The following is a 19,366-nucleotide window of genomic DNA, read 5'->3' as shown; positions in this document are numbered from 1 at the left end:
TGTCATGGTCTTTATTGTGTCTCTTTGTGTGGGGGATAGGCCTCTGGGACAGAGGCTTATATCAATGATAGAAGAGCGAAACACCAGATGCAGTCATACAAATACATGTATGTGCACACACACACACACACACACACACACACACACACACACACACACACACACACACACACACACACACACACACACACACACACACACACACACACACACACACACACACACACACACACAACTGCTCATGAGGAGGCTAAAAAGCAGAAAAGCACTTCCCCACAGCCAAGTACTTAGAGCAGATACTGAATTAATCTTCATATTAACTATATTGAAGGTCTGCTTCGCAAAGAGCCTTTCAACACAACTGTTAACAACATACATTTTAAACATCATTTTATTTCAAAAGTACACAAACAGGACCAATGTCATTCAGTAAGGCAAAGCTCAAATATTAACAACCACTCACGTCAGAGGACTCAAAATATCATAGTCACAGTTTATGGGTACCACTTGCAAATAATAAATAAAACTATTTTTTTCTTCATATATAGACTAGAACTTTTTTTTTTTTGTCATCATGAAAAAAGAACATTAGACAAACATTTCATTACAACCCCAGCCACATATAATCTTCTTCATCTTCAGTATTATTCTTTTTTTTTTTCTCATCACTATTGTCCATGAAAAGTCAGAGTGGGCCGGGGGAGGTGCACCTGTCTTTCTCCTCATGGGTGTTACGTGGCTCTCATGCCCAGTTCCAATCCCAGCTACAGACCCTCAGCAGCTACCCAACATAACTGAACATAGTGGTGTGAGTGAGAGTGGGTTTTATTGGACCACTTGTGCAGTTTTAAGCTATTATGTGCATTCTTAGCATTATTACTTTGTTCAAAACTTTGTATCTCTGCCCAAATCTTTTCGTGCAGCTCATGTGATTTTGCTAAAGCACCGTAATTATCACTACTTAGCAGCTTTAATAGCTATCCATTTTCAATCCTTCCAAATAGGTGGCACTGTACCTCAGGGCTAGGGGCTTTGTAGTGGGTGAGTTGGAAAAGGGCATAGTTTGATTAGGGGCAGGAGTGTTTCTGTGGCATCGTTGCGATTCTTTTGCATGCCGAGCCAAGCCGATCCAAATCAAGTTCTGGATGGAGAGGCATGGCCAGCTCTGGTCACCTAGGGAACAGCGCCAGGAGGACGCAGAGCAGTGTTGCCGCGAGCGACGGGGTGAGCCCCACAGCTCCTCCACACTCCATTGAGTTCTCCTAGAAAAAGAGAGAGAGGGGGGCAAGATACAGACAGATATGGGATGTTTTAATAAAACATGAAAGTGGAATTAGCAGGGGATATATTATGAGAGAAAGTAGTATAATAGTGAGCGATCTGTGTGTACGGTATGTGTGTTCAAGGAGTGAATACCTCTGGGTGAAAAGGGTGACAGGTATCAGGGCGCCTCCTGTCCTTTTGCATCTTCAACCTCTCGCACTTGAGAGATTCATTATGTGCAGCTAAAGTTAAGGCAATAACAGACAATGTGTACCCTCGGCAGGGTGTTTTCCTGCTGGAGTGTATGTCTTGTTTATAATGGAAATAAAAGCATGTTTGTGAGAGCACCATGGATGGAGGTCTTTATGGAGGCAGTGATACTTTTTGAACATAGCAGAGTGCAAAATGTGAAGAAAGAAAACCAACTGAGCAATGTTTGATGAATTTTCTTTTGTCGCATAGCAACACAATAACAGGCTTTATGCTAATGTAGGCACTCCACAACAAAATAAACAGTGGTGGACATGTATAAACAGCTTGAGTGTACTGCATAACATTTCAGAGAGATGAACACTGCAGGGGAATCCAGCGTGAGTATTTGGTGACGATCTAAGTTCCTTTAGTCTGACTCTACTCTGAGCTGTGTCTGCTATTGATCAGTATCCCACCGCAGCGTGGGCTGTTGTGTAACTCAGTCCAAACACAGACTCAGCACTGTGAAACAGACTTCTGGGAGAGTGATGTCTCGCAGCCTCCAGATACTGACCCTCATAACACTCTCATCTCTTTCATCCACCAAAAGGCTAAAGGGCAAACAAACTTCCCAAATCTTCCTCACACATTAAAATGCTCTATGCTATTAACATCCTGCTGACTTCGATGGACATACACTGGCTATAGCTTTAGTATTGTAACACAGGAAGTGATGAGGTGGAAGAGAATAGAGTTTCTATTAAAAATAACATGGACAGGTTACTTCCTCTAACTCAGGAAACCAATGTTCTCACTTTGACTCAATCGCCCCCAGCTCTCTATTTAAAGCCAGTAAAGGATATACAGGATTTCGATGGGGTCCATGGTGATTGGCTCGAACATGCTGCAGTCACACTTGTTGTCCACCACCACCATGAAGAGATTGCTGCTGGGGATCTGCTGGATCACAAAGGACCTGCCAATCACAGCAAAGACAGCCAGAAACAAAAAAACGATGAGGAAGGAAGAGAAGGAGAGCAAAGGGAGGATTGAGAGTTGGATTGGCAAGTAGACAAGGCGCCAGGGTATGATGTACATTTCTTGTGTCGGAGGATTTGTGTTATGAGTGTTCACATCCCCCCCCGGCGAAGGGAAGATGCACCACTGGATGCATGTCGAGAAGAAAACTTGTCTCCAGGCCAACTGTCAATAAACATACAGAAACATCGACAGACTCACACCAAACAGACACACATATAAAGTACACACACATGCTTCTCAAACTAACTCTATCGCCTCCTCTTCCTCATTATTTTCCTTTCCTTTCCTTCTCCTTTGTTATATCCTATCTAACCAATGAAGTGTTGCCGAATGTAAAACGCTCCAAAGGGAGACAAATGGGAAACACACTTTGTGGGCTTATAGCTTCTCATGGTTGTGTTTCGCCTCGGACTCCTGCCCAGTGATTTATGACCTTGGATAAGCTTTATGAAGAAGAAGAGTCGTAAAGATGATCTCTTCTTTCTGTCTCCCTTTCTTTCTTTATCTCTTGCTTCTCTCCCTCCCTCTCTTCTTTCGCAGCTGGGTGATTTATCGACTTCACTATGATCTATTTTCAGACACGTATGAGAACATGCATGTGTGACTGATTGGACACACACAAATGCGGACAGACACGCATTCACTTTCTCAATCCTTGTCAAGAAAGAAGTAAAACAGATATAGAAATATCTCCATCCATACTAATACTAATTCAATACCATGACTAATTTCATTTGACCACAAAGAGAGCCTGAGTAGTGCCAATCCACCACACTCTAATTTAGTCATCCCGCCGTGACCAACCAAAGCAATCCAGCAAGTAGGCCAAACCAGTTCCAATCAGGGTGAATTAGGATCTGCTGATTTGTAATCATCTCTGCTCAGCCTTATAGAAAGCAGGGCAAGTGTTTTTAGAGTAAAGACTTAAACACATCCCGAACGCACAGCTGCTGGCCCTGAACATACCCAGTGCGGGGAAAGGGATCTCTACGCTGCACATGAAAGGCACACACTTGGACACAAAACAATGATGTGTATCATGTGCACAGATATACACACACAGAGAGACAGACATTCATGCATATTCTCTCTCGCAAACACACAGATGGTAAAGATTGTGTCTTCTTGACATGGACTCCTAGTGTTCTGGCTCTTAGAGATGTTGGCCAGCAGAGGAATGAACAACAAAGACATCCAAGGAAAGTGAGCTTGAGTGAGAGAGACGCACAGAAAAGAGATAAAGTCATCAAAGAGAAATAAATCAAGAGTTAGGGACATGTCATAAAGCGGATGTACTGTAGGAAATATAAAGACACTCACAAAGCTGTGGTGACAGAACAATGTCTTCTTCTCAACGTTTTGACCAAGACATATCACACAATCTGTAACTGAAGCTGATAAGACACGTGCACTGCGTATCAACCCTTTTTGATCATGAAAGAAATGTTTTAATCTTTCCATTGTCAGCTGTACTGAAGCTCATTTTAGAGGTTAGGGCTTAGATGATAGCATTTCACAGAACATTATGCTTGACACATGCTTTTGATACAGATAAGGGGCACAGTTGTTCTGCCTTTCATGGGCAAATCATGATCAGTTTGGGCTAAATGTAATATTTGTGTGCATCTTGTGGAAAATGTTCTCGTTTTCCCAGTAATGTATTTTGCGAATCATTTAACCAAAACCATACTATACATTTACAGTATGGTTTTCAGAGACCTCAGTCAACACAGTTGGGCGTTTTTTACTAGTAATTACTGCATGTAATTTGACAATTACTTTTGAAAATGCTCCACTTAAATATCAACTAAAAGATTGGAGAGTTCTCAGACCACTGCTGTCCTTTTATTTTTAATTTATCTCATGTATTTCGGGGTGAAATGAAACCATTATCAGAGTATTCTCTACAGTATGCTTTTCTTTTTGACTGTCAAAGTCGATGCAACAAAGTACGTTAATGCAAACCTTTTTTAGGGCCATCATTTCCTTTGACATGTGTCGAGCCTTCCTTGAAGATTTTACATTTTGAACAACAAATTTGTGTTGAACTATACACAAGGAGAGATAGTTAATACTTGCAGATTGCTGTTTTTAAGAGACAGTACAGAGAAAATGGCTTCATTAATGTAGGGGAAATCGTCCTTTAGGGCTTTTTTATCATTGGCTAGATTTGTTTGATTCTTATGATCCGTCACTCAACCATCAAGAAGTAATAGACATACCGACATCACATGCACACGTGCACAAACACAAGTGATAATACAGTAAAGTGAGGTTTAACAGGCAAGGTCTTAGGGTATATTTCCTTGAGCATAAAGCACACACACGTGTCCCAATGAAAATATAAGAGAAAGGCCTCAGTTAGCCTGTAACGTGAAACAGATGTTTATCACCAATATCCTCTATTACTAATATGAGCTATAAAATCCCTTATAACCGAAATAAAAACTTCATTTGACTTTGTCAACATCTTTGTGCTTTAAAAAAGATTTATTTTAAGGTGACATGTTGCTCACAGCACACAGCTGGCCAGCTAATCCCAGTTGAGGTGTCATCATTGGACATTGTTTCTGATTCCCGCATCTGTCATGAGTATTTGGGAGGGTGAAAGTGTGTGTGAGAGGGTGCTGTGTGTGTACCCTGAATGTGTGTGTTTAGTGGTCTGACTGCATCCCCAACCACATTTTAGTCCTAGCACCCAGGGCAGTGGTTACCCTGCTGACCTAGCACACACACAGCCCGACACACCCCCGCACCCACATGCACGCACACATGCACACACAGAGCCTCCCTGGCAGTTCCACAGCTGGGAGCAATGAAGGGCCCATTGGAAGGATCCAGAGAACACCCCACAATTGCCTGACAGAAAAGCCCAAATTGTTAATGGGGACCACACTCATTTTCCCATTTTTAAAGGAAGCCTTTTTTCCACCTCTCTCCCTCATCTCTAAATGCCTCTTATTTCAAACTGCCGGAGGAGAGAGTGTCTGTGTGCGTGTCTCTGATGGATCACCCTGGATAAAAGTGTTTTCAGCAGACAACAAATGATCTGAATGTGTTTCTCATTATCAGGGATCAAGGACATAACATATTTTGCCAAGATGAGAGTTAACTGGATAATTATTGTTTCATTGCTGGCTTGTTTTATGGAGCACAGTGACACAATCATGTCATTGGTGTATAAAGGAACTTACAGATATGTACAATGATATTGTTTGTGTTGTCTATGTGTGTTTACATATGTTTGTTTGTGTCTCATACTTGATGCAGCCGCCACAGTCAACGTTCCCTGTGTTCTCTTTGATGGTTCTCTCTGAGATGAAGGCCGGGTACTCTGTGTCACATGGTACCTGCATGCTCCGGCCTATCCTCTGAGCTGCAGGATGGGAGAGAGAGAGAGAGAGAAAAAGAAAGGGAGTGAGAAAAACCGGGAACATCTTTTTCAAAGTCAAATACATATATTTTAAATAGGTATGCATATAGATTGTATAGCAAACTGTTAAACACACCACATCCTTGTAAATATACAAGTTTGAAAGAAAGCAGCACTTCTGAACCACAGCTGCCCCTCTGTGAATCGAGACCAGCCATTTACGCAATATTACTTGAACTCTCCTGCCACCCAGAGGCTTCAAACAAGGCTACAGGATGGAAAGGAGAAAAGGAGGCAAAGTGGTTTTTCTATTTGGGTCAATATTTTTAAAGCAGGCTTAATAAAGCAGGCGCTAATATTATCAACATTAGCATATTAAATCTAGACATTTAAAGACGTGTGGTTTTATTTTTTAAGTTCAGTTCTTCCAGGGTGGCACATTTTTTCCACCCATTTCTAAAGATGGTGGATTATGTGTGTGACTTGAATAGAGTGGTTTAATGACTGGATGTCAGCAGTGCAGCGTGTGTGTGCAGTTGTATATATGTACATGTTAGAAGCACAAACTACATGTATAAAGGCCTCAGATTAGTTCAGCTTGAGAGGCTGTGTCTATTGGGTTACGGGCTGCTAAATTGGGGTGTTCCAGCTGTGCGTCTCTATTATAAAAAGATATAGAAAGTGCTGCTAAGACCTGAGGCTAGCCAGCTGTGAAATTGTCTCGACTGCTTGGCGAACAGCGATGCCCAGCTTCACTTCATCCGGGATAAGGGTGTGCAAGAAAAGCATTTTACAGACTTTCATTTTGTGGTTCTTTCTCTTTCTCTCTCACTTCTACATATGAAATATTTTAATATTAGTTTTGGCGAGAATTAATATTTTATGATGCTGCTTAGGGAGGCTTTATTCCAGAGAGGCGTACCGTATTCAACACACCATAAAGAAAAAGGCATCACAGCGTTCATAGCTTGGCAGTAATGATACGAGAATGTGTGTGTGTTTGCGGGTGAAAGTGAGACAGAAAGGAAAGACATAAAACCAGAGAAGAGAGAGCGATTGAGAGACTGAGTGAGAAAAGACAGAAATAAAACGTGTTTTCTCCAGTCACAAACGGATATTGCTTCTCAACACTAGCAATATGACATATATCCTCATAAAGTCATAATGGTAACCCCTATGGACAAGCAAACCAATACAAATATGTGTAGTGAGTCGTGACCGACAGACATACGCGCCGTCTCCCATACTGAGGTCACTTGAGGCAATCATGTGTTCTGCCATTTTTACTTTTAGGTTTGGATTGCGCCCCTTTATTCTGTTTTTCCAGTGGTCACACAGACCGAGAGCAAATAGAGGGGAGATGGCGTGGATGCAGACTGGAGGTTGGTGCTGAGAACACTAGTTGTTTTTATTTCCGCAATGAACTTAAGTCCATTTGACCTCAAGAACTAAAATGAAACACTGACGGTGTACACGTCATTTTTATTTTCTCTTTTGATTATTTATTTTAGAAATATAAATAAAGCTTTGAAAAAACAGTAATGGGTTTATAGGTGGGTGTGAAAAGGAAAAATTACTCAGTTTCCTTTAGACAAACCAAAGTTAACTGCAAAAACTATTAACAAATTCCTTTTTGGAAACCAAAATATTAGGTGATATTTATTTATTGGTGCACATGGATATGTTGAGACATAAAAAATATATATGTATGTTTGTATGAAAACTGTTCATTTTCAATGTGTTGTTTAGTTGTTTTTAAAGAAGAATATATGTGTTTTTTTTTTATCTTTCTGGCATTTATTTTACCTTTTAGTTTCTGTTCTGTTTCTGAATTGTTTAAGTACAATTCGAGACCAGGCATAAACAAATATATATATATATAATACACAGAAGCTTTTGACATGTTATAAAAGCTTTTGCAGCAAATTAGAAATTTTAATACACCAAAAATGTAAAGAACCATATTTGTAAAATGTATCAAATAAATGCAAATCCCTGTAAATCATTACAATTAACAATCAAACATTTGTAGAGCTGTGTACAAAGGACAAGCTTTATCAGATTATTATTATTATTATTGTTATTATTATTATCATAACATAATCATTTATGACCGTTTAGCCCATGTTCAACCCTTACAGCGCTGTTTGCATGCCTTATCTATTAGGGATGAACAATAAAGAATATTTTTTGTTTATAAATATTGTTATATATCCAATATGAGCTGCATACTTCCCTAGGAGCTTGTGTACAGTATGTGTGAGTTTACTTCAGACGCCGACGGAGAACAAGCAGATCACCAAAGAGTGCGTTCTTACCTTTAGCTGTGAGGTCAGAGTGCCACCAGCTGTACAAGTTAAACTCCACCAGGAATCTAAAGGCGGAGACGACATTGATCATAACAAATACATTCCATAACATGCTTATATCATAAATACTGTAACACTGTCTAATGCATTCTTAACATTTTTACATAGGTGATTTAAGTTTCCCAAAAACTACAGTTGGGTACAAACATTTATTTTCACAAAAGATGATCAATTCATATTTAAAAGCAACTGTGACATTAAAATAAATATGTATCTTAAGGCCAGATATCCTATTTGTGCATGGTACCGCACTTGATCTAGATTTGAGGCGAGCTCGGCCGATACTAGAAGGTGGAGTTAACACACTGCAGAACAGTGCAACTCAAATGCAACTCATGATAAACTGCAAAAACCCAACATGTTAAGGTGGCAGACGTGCTGTCAGTAACACAAAAAATGTCTCACTTGCCCCAGTTTCAAAAAAGTGGCAGGACGCAAAACCACACTGTGATCCACTAAGAACAGATGTTCTTTGAGTGGTTTTAAGTTCACTTACTCATATATTTTTATTTGATAAAGTGAAACAAACACATCAATTTGAAAGGAAACACATAAATCAAAAGATCAATAATATTGCAAACATTTTCTGCACTGTGACCAGCTGTCAAATTAGCACTGACAACTCATTCCTCCCATGATGCACTGTGGCGACAACAGACCACCCAGGAAGACTCAGCAACCCAAACAAGGCATCACAGGCATACCCCTGCTACAGGAAACATCAGGTAGCCATTACTGCTCCTGATCTCTGATGATCGGGTCGATGTGCATGTGGAGACACTGGTAAACAAACATTCAGTTTCTACATAGCCACATACACACACACACTGAACATACACACACTGACAGGAGAGGCCACCATAAGAGTCCTCAAAACGCACATCTATGCAGCGAGCGTATGCACACAAAAGACACTTCACACACAACGAAGTCTTACATGACAAGCTCAGTTAGGATCCACTTTACAGCTGAGAAGAAAGCAAAGTACGGCTAAAGAAAGAAAAGAAAGAGGAAATATGGATCAGACATAAAAAAGACATATTATGCTGTGCCCGTTGCATCGCATGGAGCGCACAGGTTGGAAAACAATGCAGTACTCACATCTAACAGTGTGTGTCCACTGTCACTGCTCTCTGAGAAAGCCCAACATAGAGCCTGGTAGTCATACAGAGTCACCCTGAGTAAATACAGATAGAAAACAGAGGCCAGGGAGTGAAACAGAGGCATCACAGATACAAAGTAGGTTCAAACTGATCAAATGTACTTTTTTAAAAATAAATAAGGAATTTGGCAGGAATATATAGCCCATATAAGGTGATTCGTTGAGTGTTGATTCGCACATTATCTCTGCTTTTACATGCCTGCAGGGCCTTTTGGAGTGCTGTGTGGGAGCAGGAAGCAAAGATCCCACCTCTGCTATAACGGCCGCTTTACCTACGGATAATATATTGGATGGATGTAGCAAGAATGGGGAAAGGAAAGCAACTGAAAGCCGAGAGCTTCCCGAGAGGTTTCTCAAAGTGATGTAGGAAGGCGGGTGTGTGTGTGTAGATGATTTGGGGATATTGGGGGGGGATATCAGAGGATTTAAGGGCTTAGTGGACCCTGAGGGTGTGAGGTCTGGGTCTGTCTGGGTGAGGTTATTGAAGGGGTTCCTAACACACATACACAAAACACACACACATTCACCTACACACTGGACGCTCTTTCTCACAGCCTGTGGACACGTTCCTATATACTTGAAATGTGCATGTGTGTCTAAGTGGGCCCGGTCTGTCCGCAGCCCTGGGCCATGTTCAGCACCGGTGACACACAGCTCCAACACGGCCAGGAACCAATTAGCGCTAAGCCAGGCCACAAAGTGTTTGCAGCTAAGTTACTGTAGGCCAATGTAATGTCTGTCTATGAGTGTGTAACTGCTGCGTATGAGTATGGGTGTGCCAGCCTTCATTTGTTAGGCATTGGAGCATAACATCACTCTCATTGTTTTGATTGATTTCTCTTCCTATTGCTGGTTTTGAAGGATAGATAATCCTAAAGTAACTAAAAATATGTTGTCCTCATTCGTCTTCATCTGCAGGCTTAACGCTGATGGATTAATCCAGGCTGGCAGCATGGGGTCGACTTTAAGTGGCACACTTTGAAATGTCTTTAATATTTTTTTTATCAAGACAAAACTTGTTTTGCATCTTAGCATATTCATTCTCCACAGATGGCTCCGGGTTAAGACAGATCACATTGGATTCATTAGTGATCAGCTCTATTGCTCATCATGCTCTTATTTCACCCACACACGTCTTATTATTCATCCATCATATGTCGTACTTCATTTTAAACAACCTCTCATCCTGACATGAAATATTAAGTGAAAGCACTTGTTGTTCTCTTTGTTTTTATGAGTAAACCAAAGCTGACAGCTTTTGAGGTTCACCCTTATAATAAACATGTGCAGTTTTCTACTTGTTTGATGACTTGTCACCCATGATTTTTATACATGGAGAGCTAAAATCTCCTTACCCACTTCCTGAATACAGAACTGCAGAGATGGAAATGTGGTTGCAAGCTTCTGCAACTAAGTTCTCAAATAAGGTTTGACCATACAGTCGAACTACAATATGCGTCTGTCTGCTTCTCTGCAGTTCTGCACTAATACTGGGAAAGTTATCCTCATAGGTTACATTTCCAAATGAATTGCAGAAAGGCGCCACCCACAGCTCTTGGCGTTTTCCAGGAGACACAGCTCTACAACAGGCACTAAGCGCATGATAGTGTCTAAATGTGTGTGTCTGTGTGACTTCAAGTTTCTCTTAATTCCTTCGTTTCAGGAAAAGATTTGCTGTAATCTCCTAACGGAGAACTCTGCTGAGCGAAGGGTCGGAGTTCGACGCTGAATAGCTCACCACGATTGGCCAAGTTAAGAGCTGTCAGCGCGAGGGCAGACATGCTCTCATTCTGTGGCCTGCCTGATTTATGCTCGTACAATAACACACACACATACGCTTATACACTTGTGAGAACACACTCATTCACCCCCACACACGTGCAGTTTGAAATACTCACCTTTTGAAAGAGCCCATCTGCAGGAGCTTACTCATTACAGCCCCCTCTGCTTCTCCAAAGAATTTCCCTGTCTGAGAAAGAAAAAGAAAGATATTTGATCTTATTTAATAAAACAAGTCATAGGACAATTTAAATGTCAAACTAACATCCCCTAAAAACGATGTGTTTGTAATGCTAGAAGCTCTTAAATGTACAAAAGCTGACTCGAGTCCAGGTTGGATTGAATGCGAGAAAACTTAAATTGCCAAACCCTAAAGCATGCAGACACCATCCCACATTGCTAAATGGTCTGTGGGATCTCTCCTTATGCTCCACCAAATGACCAAGTGGCCATGGCTGAAGAGAGGAATCATCGACGCAAACACAAACTGGCCTTTCTAGGGACAGATTTAAGAATACAATCTCCCACACAATGCTTCCCAAAGTCTGTCATAACTATTTCTAATAGTCTGGAAAGAAAGGTCAACCATCTTTGGATATCGCCGCCCCACAACTGTCTCCTTCCCCATCATGTTCCTGAGCACAAGGTGACATTTTGTCTGACTTGTAGTTACTCTATACATTCGAGAAAACATGTTTATTGTTTCCCGGATGTAAAGATGCCACAGGGGCAAAGGTATCAAAGTATAAGCATTAGTTGAATCAGACACAGGGCACTAATAACACAGCCTGCAGCCCAATCAGAGAGACCTGCTCATGACGGATCACATTAGTATAACCTTCTTGGATGAAGAAATGGTTCTTGTCTTTCACAAGTAAAATGAAATGAAACAACTTGACACGTGGAACCTTAAATGCTCCCTCACCTCTAAATTAGGATTACATAAAGAATGGGTAAGTAAGGGACACAGGAAAAGAACATGCAGAGGGAGGGAAGGGCAGTGCCAGCCACCGGACTGGCTTGGAGGTGAGCCAGACACAGAGTGACAACACGTCTGGTGACAGCAGAGGGTTTGTGCCAGGGGAGCCACATGACTCCTTGAGATCATGTGTGACACCATGAGACACTCAACACTCAAATACAACATCGTACAAAAAGTAGTCATTGAAATCCATATCCAGTAGTCAGATATAGCAGGTGCAAACACCCACAGATGATCTCTCCAGCTTTTTTAAAATGAGTTTAAAATCCGAGATGGGTATCAAAGTGGTCAGCTTAAGTTCCTGCTGAAGTGTGCTCCAGGTCGAGTGGGCAGAGTACGATATGGCCTTTACTTATACAGTAAGTAACTCCCCACATTGACTGTGATATTCATACACAGCGCTACAGTAGCTCTGTAAATGGAAAACACACTGAGTGGCTTGGACCGAGCCACCCAACGTTATACCAGCCACCAGCAACAGGGGGCGTTTGTTCCCGTGAACAGGGTGACGCTTTGGACGTATAAGGGACACTACATCTGGACTGGGGTGTTTGTTAGGGGTTGAGCTTTTTCCAGTATAGTAGCATCGATATTTTAAATACAGTTTTTCTCAATCGCTAAACCCACTATTTAGAATCAAAATTCCTTTCATCAAACCAACAGCACAGCCATCGAAACAGAAACACACTCGCCATAACTCTGAATATCTTTTGCAAAATGCACTTACATGACCAAAACTGAAAATACTGGTCACAAAAAAGAACAAGTCGATCGAAACAGAACAAATTGTCCTCTAATGAGACAAATGTGTTTTCATAACTGACACTCCGGTCACCATAATAACACATTCTACCATAACAATATACATTTCTTGCAAAGTGCTCGAAGGCACTCAAAACTAAAAATACCCCTTCCAAAACCAGATACCTTCTCCAAAAACAAACATGTGTCAGCTCATTAGAAGACTATTTGAACAGTCATTACTAAGTGGCACACTAAATACTGACTACAATCATCAATACACAAACCTCAAGCTATCGATATTGGAAACTGAACGGAAAACTGACAAGTTGGGAGAAACAAACTTACATATAGGAAAAACAGTATGTTTCTGTAACTATGTCATTGTTTTTATTGTCTCATTTTCAGAAGAGCACCGTAACAGAAACAAAAGATGAATAGCATTACACTGGAAACAAAATAACACGGGTAAATGATGTAAATCAGCAGTAAAGCAGAGAATGAGATCTATATAGCTTTACTGATCTGCTCTTTGGCCTCTGTCTGGCCACATAGCCTCATCTACGTCACAGCGTATGTCTTCCCTTGCAAGGCAGCGTGGGAAATATCTCCTTGCGTGTCGACACCACCCTTGACAGGATTCCGCAGAGATGTCCCGAAAACCAGCATTCATTGCGTCCAAAAGGGGCATTCTGTCATGAGGATGATGGTCACAAACCTTCCATCTCCAGGCAGAGAATAACTCCTCAATGGGGTTTAGAAATGGGGAGTATGGAGGGAGGAACTCCATGGCCATGTGTGGATGAGCCTCAAACCATGCCCTCACGTCACGAGAGTGGTGGAATGCCACATTGTCCCATATGACCACGTGAACCGACATCACTTGATCCCTCTCTTCTGGTGGCACAAGTCGGTCATACAGGACATCCAGGAAGGCAAGGACACGTTGCGTGTTATATGCTCCCATTACAGGGATGTGAGCAAGGACGCCTTGTGTCGAGATAGCCACACACAATGTTATGTTTCCTCCCCTTTGGCCTGGAACAAAGACTGTTGCTCTTTGCCCAATAAGGTTCCTGCCATGTCTCCTCACTTTGGAGAGGTTGAAGCCTGCTTCATCCACATATACAAACACATGTGGTAATGCATTGCCTTTCAGCTCCATCATTCGCTAAAGAAAATGAAGCAAACAGAGGACCGTTTTACATTACTGTAAGCAGTCTGACATACTAAAAATATAGGCAAGCCATCACTGTGATTGAGGTCCTTACCTGTACATACCGGTGCCTTAACTCCTTCACACGGTCAGAGTTGCGTTCAAAAGGAACCTTATAGATCTGTTTCATTCTGAGGTGGTGCCTCTTTAACACCCGCTCAATGGTTGCAACACTTATAGATAGAATGTTACTGAAGACATCCTGGTCTGCAATTATTCTGGCCTGAATCTCCCTCAAGCGGATTTCATTGTTGGCCACAACCATATCAACAATGGCAGACTCTTGTTCTGGAGTAAAGGCCTTTCCTCTGCCACCAGAGCGGGGTGCTTTTTCAGTTCTATCAATAAATATTTGAGAATGTTATGTACTGTAATATAAAAACAGTGATCGAAACCTACATAAAAATACAGATGCATGAAGTGCTGTAAAAAAGGGTTACAGTAGCTTACCTATTTTCGTGCCTGAAGATCCTAATAATGGATGCCACTGTTGATCTCCGTATATTGGGCTGAACCCTTTGGCCAGCCTCACTGAGGGACATGCCATGGTTTATGACGGGGTCCACAATAGTTGCACGGGTGTTGTCCGAAACTACTGTTCGCATTGGTCCCCTTTCAACTCTTCCACCACGCATACGTACAGCCCTCCCTCTTCCTCTGTGAACATCAGCCCTCCCTCTTCCTCTGTGAACATCAGGGTTCCCTCTTCCTCTGTGAACATCAGGGTTCCCTCTTCCTCTGTGAACATCAGCCCTCCCTCTTCCTCTCTGAACATCAGGGTTCCCTCTTCCTCTGTGAACATCAGCCCTCCCTCTTCCTCTGTGAACATCAGGGTTCCCTCTTCCTCTGTGAACATCAGCCCTCCCTCTTCCTCTCTGAACATCAGGGTTCCCTGTTCCTCTGTGAACATCAGCCCTCCCTCTTCCTCGCTGAACATCAGGGTTCCCTCTTCCTCTCTGAACATCAGCCCTCCCTCTTCCTCTGTGAACATCAGGGTTCCCTCTTCCTCTCTGAACAACAGGGCTCCTTCTTCCTCTCAGAGCTCCTCTACCTACTCGATCAGCCATTTTGTTCACACAAACATCTTACTGAAATGAGGGAGGTCTTTTATAGGATTCTCACTAATTACAATTACGATAGGAAAGTCATTGATATCAGCTAACAGTAACATCATTACTGTAAGGTATACAGTACATTCCTGCAGTTACCTTTTTCAATGGGGTAATTGACTGATAACAAGTGTTAATATTTTGCACATCAAGTGTCAATTAGTGTAGCTATGGTCTAAGTTTATGAGGAGTAAGTGTTATCCACTGTGAGAAGATTATTTTGTTTTGTAGACATGAGTTACACAAAAGATTTTTGATGTTTGTGTAGAGAATTGTAACTTCAGTGAGAGAATTGTGTGATCTGTTTTGCAAAACACTGCTTAGCATCTGCATTTTGTGTGATATCAATGATAAATGGTATACTGTTGTAGAGAAATGGTTTTATGTTTCGATGGCTGTGCTGTTGGTTTGATGAAAGGAATTTTGATTCTAAATAGTGGGTTTAGCGATTGAGAAAAACTGTAAATGGTTTAATCACAATTTATAAAAAAACATATAATGTTTTTGTTGATGTTTTTGCTGCTTTCATAAAAAGTGAATGGGCTGAATGAATACTAGCTCCTTGGTTATAGCTATGACTGTCATTTTCCATTGATCTGTCCTGCGGCTCTCGTGTGTGTGTGTGTGTGTGTGTGTGTGTGTGTGTGTGTGTGTGTGTGTGTGTGTGCGTGTGTGTGTGTGTGTGCGTGCGTGTGCGTGCGTGCGCGTGTGTGTGTGTGTGTGTGTCTTAGTGTGTAGGTGGCTTACCAGAGTGTAGTCCTCTGCCACCAAAACAAAGCCGTTGTTGTCAATGAGGTAGCAGTTAATGTTCTGTTAAATGAGGAACAAACTGTTAAAGCAATTGTGAGGAGTAACATTTACAGAATCGTGCAAAGTTGATGAAGAAAAGCAAAGGCAACCAACCTCATCATCACAGCTTATGGAGCATTTCCCATCTAATGCTGCACACTGAAAGATACAAATAATATATTGGCATACTGTGTATGAGTCACACTGAATATTAGGGCTGTGTTGGATTCCTTTGTCAGCTGAAAACATTTACTCCCTTCAAAGATCTTTGTGAAATACATTAATAAAACTAAACAGACTGATGACCTTCCCATGTTCAGATTTATACTGAAAGAATGTCAAGGTCATTTTTTTCAAATAGACTTAAATGACTTTATTTGTTGTGTTTTTAAACTACTGTTAGGCCTACTCTTTCCTATAGGTTCTTTCAAGTTAAGTGTGCTTGTAATATTGGTCTGAATGTGTATGCATGCATGATGTGTGTGTATGCCTCTTTACCTGTCTGCTGGCTGTCCAGAACTTCTTCTGAAAGAACTCCAGTTTCATTTGGATGCCAACAGCTGAAAGACAGAACACATTCACAGAGACGCACTGTAACAACTGGACATGTGCGTGTTCTGTTCTGCGTTGAAGTGCAAGTGAACTGTGATCTTTATCACAACACCAATCTTCCCACAGGCAAGACAGAGCTTATTAATGAATACACACAGTCAAAGTTCACCTTTCATTAACCAACAAGACACATACATTGCAGCGAACCACTCCAGGCCAAAAGGAAAAGTACACCCTGCATCATACATGTGTCAGCTTATATTTCTGGGAGGCTAAGTGTGTGTGTTTGTATCTAAAACAGTACTATCTGCTGACATGTGCACAGATGCCGCTAACCACACTGAAAATGCAGTTAAACACCTAAACATCTAAAGCAGACTTCTCTCTCTGTGCCCACATGAAATCCCGATGGGCATTTCCAGAGTTGGTATACAGAGCGGCTCTCCCTTATATAAGCCTCATCACAGCAGGTCTCTAAATTCACAAATCTAACCAGAATGCCTTGCCTGGAAAGAAAACAGTTTCTGGCATTAAATGTATCAGTTTGTTCAGGGTTGGCTGAGGAAATAATGACACATTCATCACCACAGGCTTTGACTTCCCTCCTCAACTCTTCGTCCCTCTACCCCCTGCTACTAAGACTCAGAGGAATCTAGCTTTCTCTTAGTGGGGGTCTGCCATGCGTTGGGGTCTGTAAATCTTTCCAGGAGCACAATTTAAAGCTTCATCCAAATGCAGAGAAGCCACAGGTAGTAAACGAAATGACGAGATGAGAGTTCCGCATTTATCACATTAGACACAGTGGAAAGATACAAATTGCAATGATAGAAAATGCAATGTGATACCAACTGATACAAATGGATGTATGTCTTTTTGTGAGATGTGTAAAGGTATTTCACACTAAATAAGAAGACTGAATGGAAGGTGGGTTATTTATATGTATCGTGCTTAAACAAATTAGTTCCAAAAATGTACAGAAGTCATAATGAGTTTAAATGTATACATGCAACAAGCTACAACAACAAAAGTGGGCCACCACCTACAGGGCAACACCGCATTAAGACAGTAACACATTGATTAACTCTTAATAGAGCAATCCTGGCTACACATTGCTAAACTCACATTTCAATTCCCAAACTGTCTGTACAAATCTTCAGAAATCCCTCTGATGACTCATGTTGTTAATTATAGATTAATATATTGATTTTTATGGGAGACATTTAGCAATATCTGCATTATGTTTTTAGATATTCTAAGTGCTTATGAATAAGTTATCAATGAATTGGTAGCTATTAAGCAGGAAGGATTTGATGTGAGTCAATTTTGTCTACCTGTAATATGATGAATATAATATAACTTCTCAATTATATACTAAATATATAACTCAAAAAATTGTTATTCTTAAATTGCATAAATTATTACTTAATCACATTACACAATTTGGATTCTATACACACGTACACAAATAACAAATATTACTCTTTTATTATTATAGCTGTATTTCATTTACATTAGTTTATATTTGATAGTACCAAAGTTGTAGCAGTAACTATAAAATGAATTTGTTTACTGCCTAGTGCAGGGATCAGGAAAGGCACCTGTGTGACCATGCTGTTTATATGTTATTGATCATAATGTAAAACAAATGAAGATGGGTTACTGTGAGGGATCCAGTACAGTCAGTAGCTTTTACAAAAATGCACTACAGAAAGCTTCAATGGTTGTCAAGATGTGAATAGTGAGAAATATTCATTTTGTTTAATTCGTTTGAGTGTGCTCGTGCATTTGTGTGATTGTCTAAGTCTGAGCAGTGTGCAGCGGGGAGCTGCTGCGGCCTGTTTTTAGCCCTTGCCCAGAGGAACAGGTGCAGATTATCCCGTCATAAGCGTTGCCAGTTCCTTTCAGCAGCCCACCATTTCTACACCCACATGGAAAACCCAGGAGGAGAAGCTAATTTGAGATGCTGGGCAACAGCGTTGGAAACACACGTGGTGTAAAACCAGGGAGAACCTGGATCATAAAGGCAATACAACATCCTCTACTTTAAAAGGTAGAAAGGAAACAGTCACTGAAAAAGAAAAAGATGAAGAGGCCAAATGAGTACTGTAAGAACATGTCAACTTAAAATATCTCATCCAAAACATAAAAAGACTATTTATAAAATTGTCAATGAATAAAACTATATTTTAAATATCATTACATAATCGTTCAGCAAGGGAAATAATTAATGGAAACAAAAATCCAGTTTCCAGCAGTACAGAAGTTTGCACTGCTGCTGCCTGCTACCTGGAAGTTGGCTCAGAGCAAAAAGAGAAAAGCTTAAATCTCACTAATGCTCGGGAATTTCTGTCCAATGGGGAACCATTTAATTTCCCTAGGTATGATTTAAGAACTTGGGGGGTATTTATACCTTGAGCTGGGTTTATAAGTCCAAAGATGAAGAGACATAAACAAACCCTTCCCATCACCAATCCGCTAGCAGTGCAATCCCAGGCAGGGAGAGATGACAACCGGTTTAAATCCTTCAGATATTTGGGATTCTGAAAAGGATTGAATAAATGTAGACATGACGCAGCGCAAGAGGGCATCTGGGAGTTTGCAAGTGTGTGTGCTCATGTATTACGTGCTGTGGCAAGGGTTCGCATTTACACCCCAGCCTCAGCACATGAAGGACAGGAATGCCTCTAGTACACATTTCACACAGAACACACACAGCTGTCTGAGAGATGCAGTGATTTACAAATGTTATGTTGCTACACAGCACAGGGGGCGGATCGGGTCAAGATATTGAGCAACAC

General features: G+C 41.1%; 1 protein-coding gene across 2 annotated transcripts in view; it reads right to left on the bottom strand.

Annotated features, from left to right (window-relative positions):
- Positions 1 to 230: 230 nt before the first annotated feature.
- cacna2d3a (calcium channel, voltage-dependent, alpha 2/delta subunit 3a) overlaps positions 231 to 19,366 on the bottom strand; it is a 140,913-nt gene continuing 121,777 nt past the window's right edge. For both annotated transcript variants that reach the window (XM_034087218.2, XM_071203773.1), the window contains 11 exons: positions 16,515 to 16,576; positions 16,131 to 16,175; positions 15,975 to 16,037; positions 11,299 to 11,369; positions 9,340 to 9,415; positions 9,176 to 9,228; positions 8,188 to 8,243; positions 5,758 to 5,872; positions 2,319 to 2,431; positions 1,417 to 1,499; positions 231 to 1,262 (listed from right to left, as the gene is read on the bottom strand). In XM_034087218.2, the coding sequence (XP_033943109.1) occupies positions 1,170 to 1,262; positions 1,417 to 1,499; positions 2,319 to 2,431; positions 5,758 to 5,872; positions 8,188 to 8,243; positions 9,176 to 9,228; positions 9,340 to 9,415; positions 11,299 to 11,369; positions 15,975 to 16,037; positions 16,131 to 16,175; positions 16,515 to 16,576 (830 nt within the window). In that variant the 3' untranslated portion in view covers positions 231 to 1,169. The remainder of the gene's footprint in view (positions 1,263 to 1,416; positions 1,500 to 2,318; positions 2,432 to 5,757; positions 5,873 to 8,187; positions 8,244 to 9,175; positions 9,229 to 9,339; positions 9,416 to 11,298; positions 11,370 to 15,974; positions 16,038 to 16,130; positions 16,176 to 16,514; positions 16,577 to 19,366) is intronic.

Source organism: Pseudochaenichthys georgianus, chromosome 7 (assembly GCF_902827115.2).
Source record: "Pseudochaenichthys georgianus chromosome 7, fPseGeo1.2, whole genome shotgun sequence".
In the NCBI taxonomy this organism is placed as follows: domain Eukaryota; kingdom Metazoa; phylum Chordata; class Actinopteri; order Perciformes; family Channichthyidae; genus Pseudochaenichthys; species Pseudochaenichthys georgianus.
This window is presented reverse-complemented; position numbering and strand designations above follow the sequence as displayed.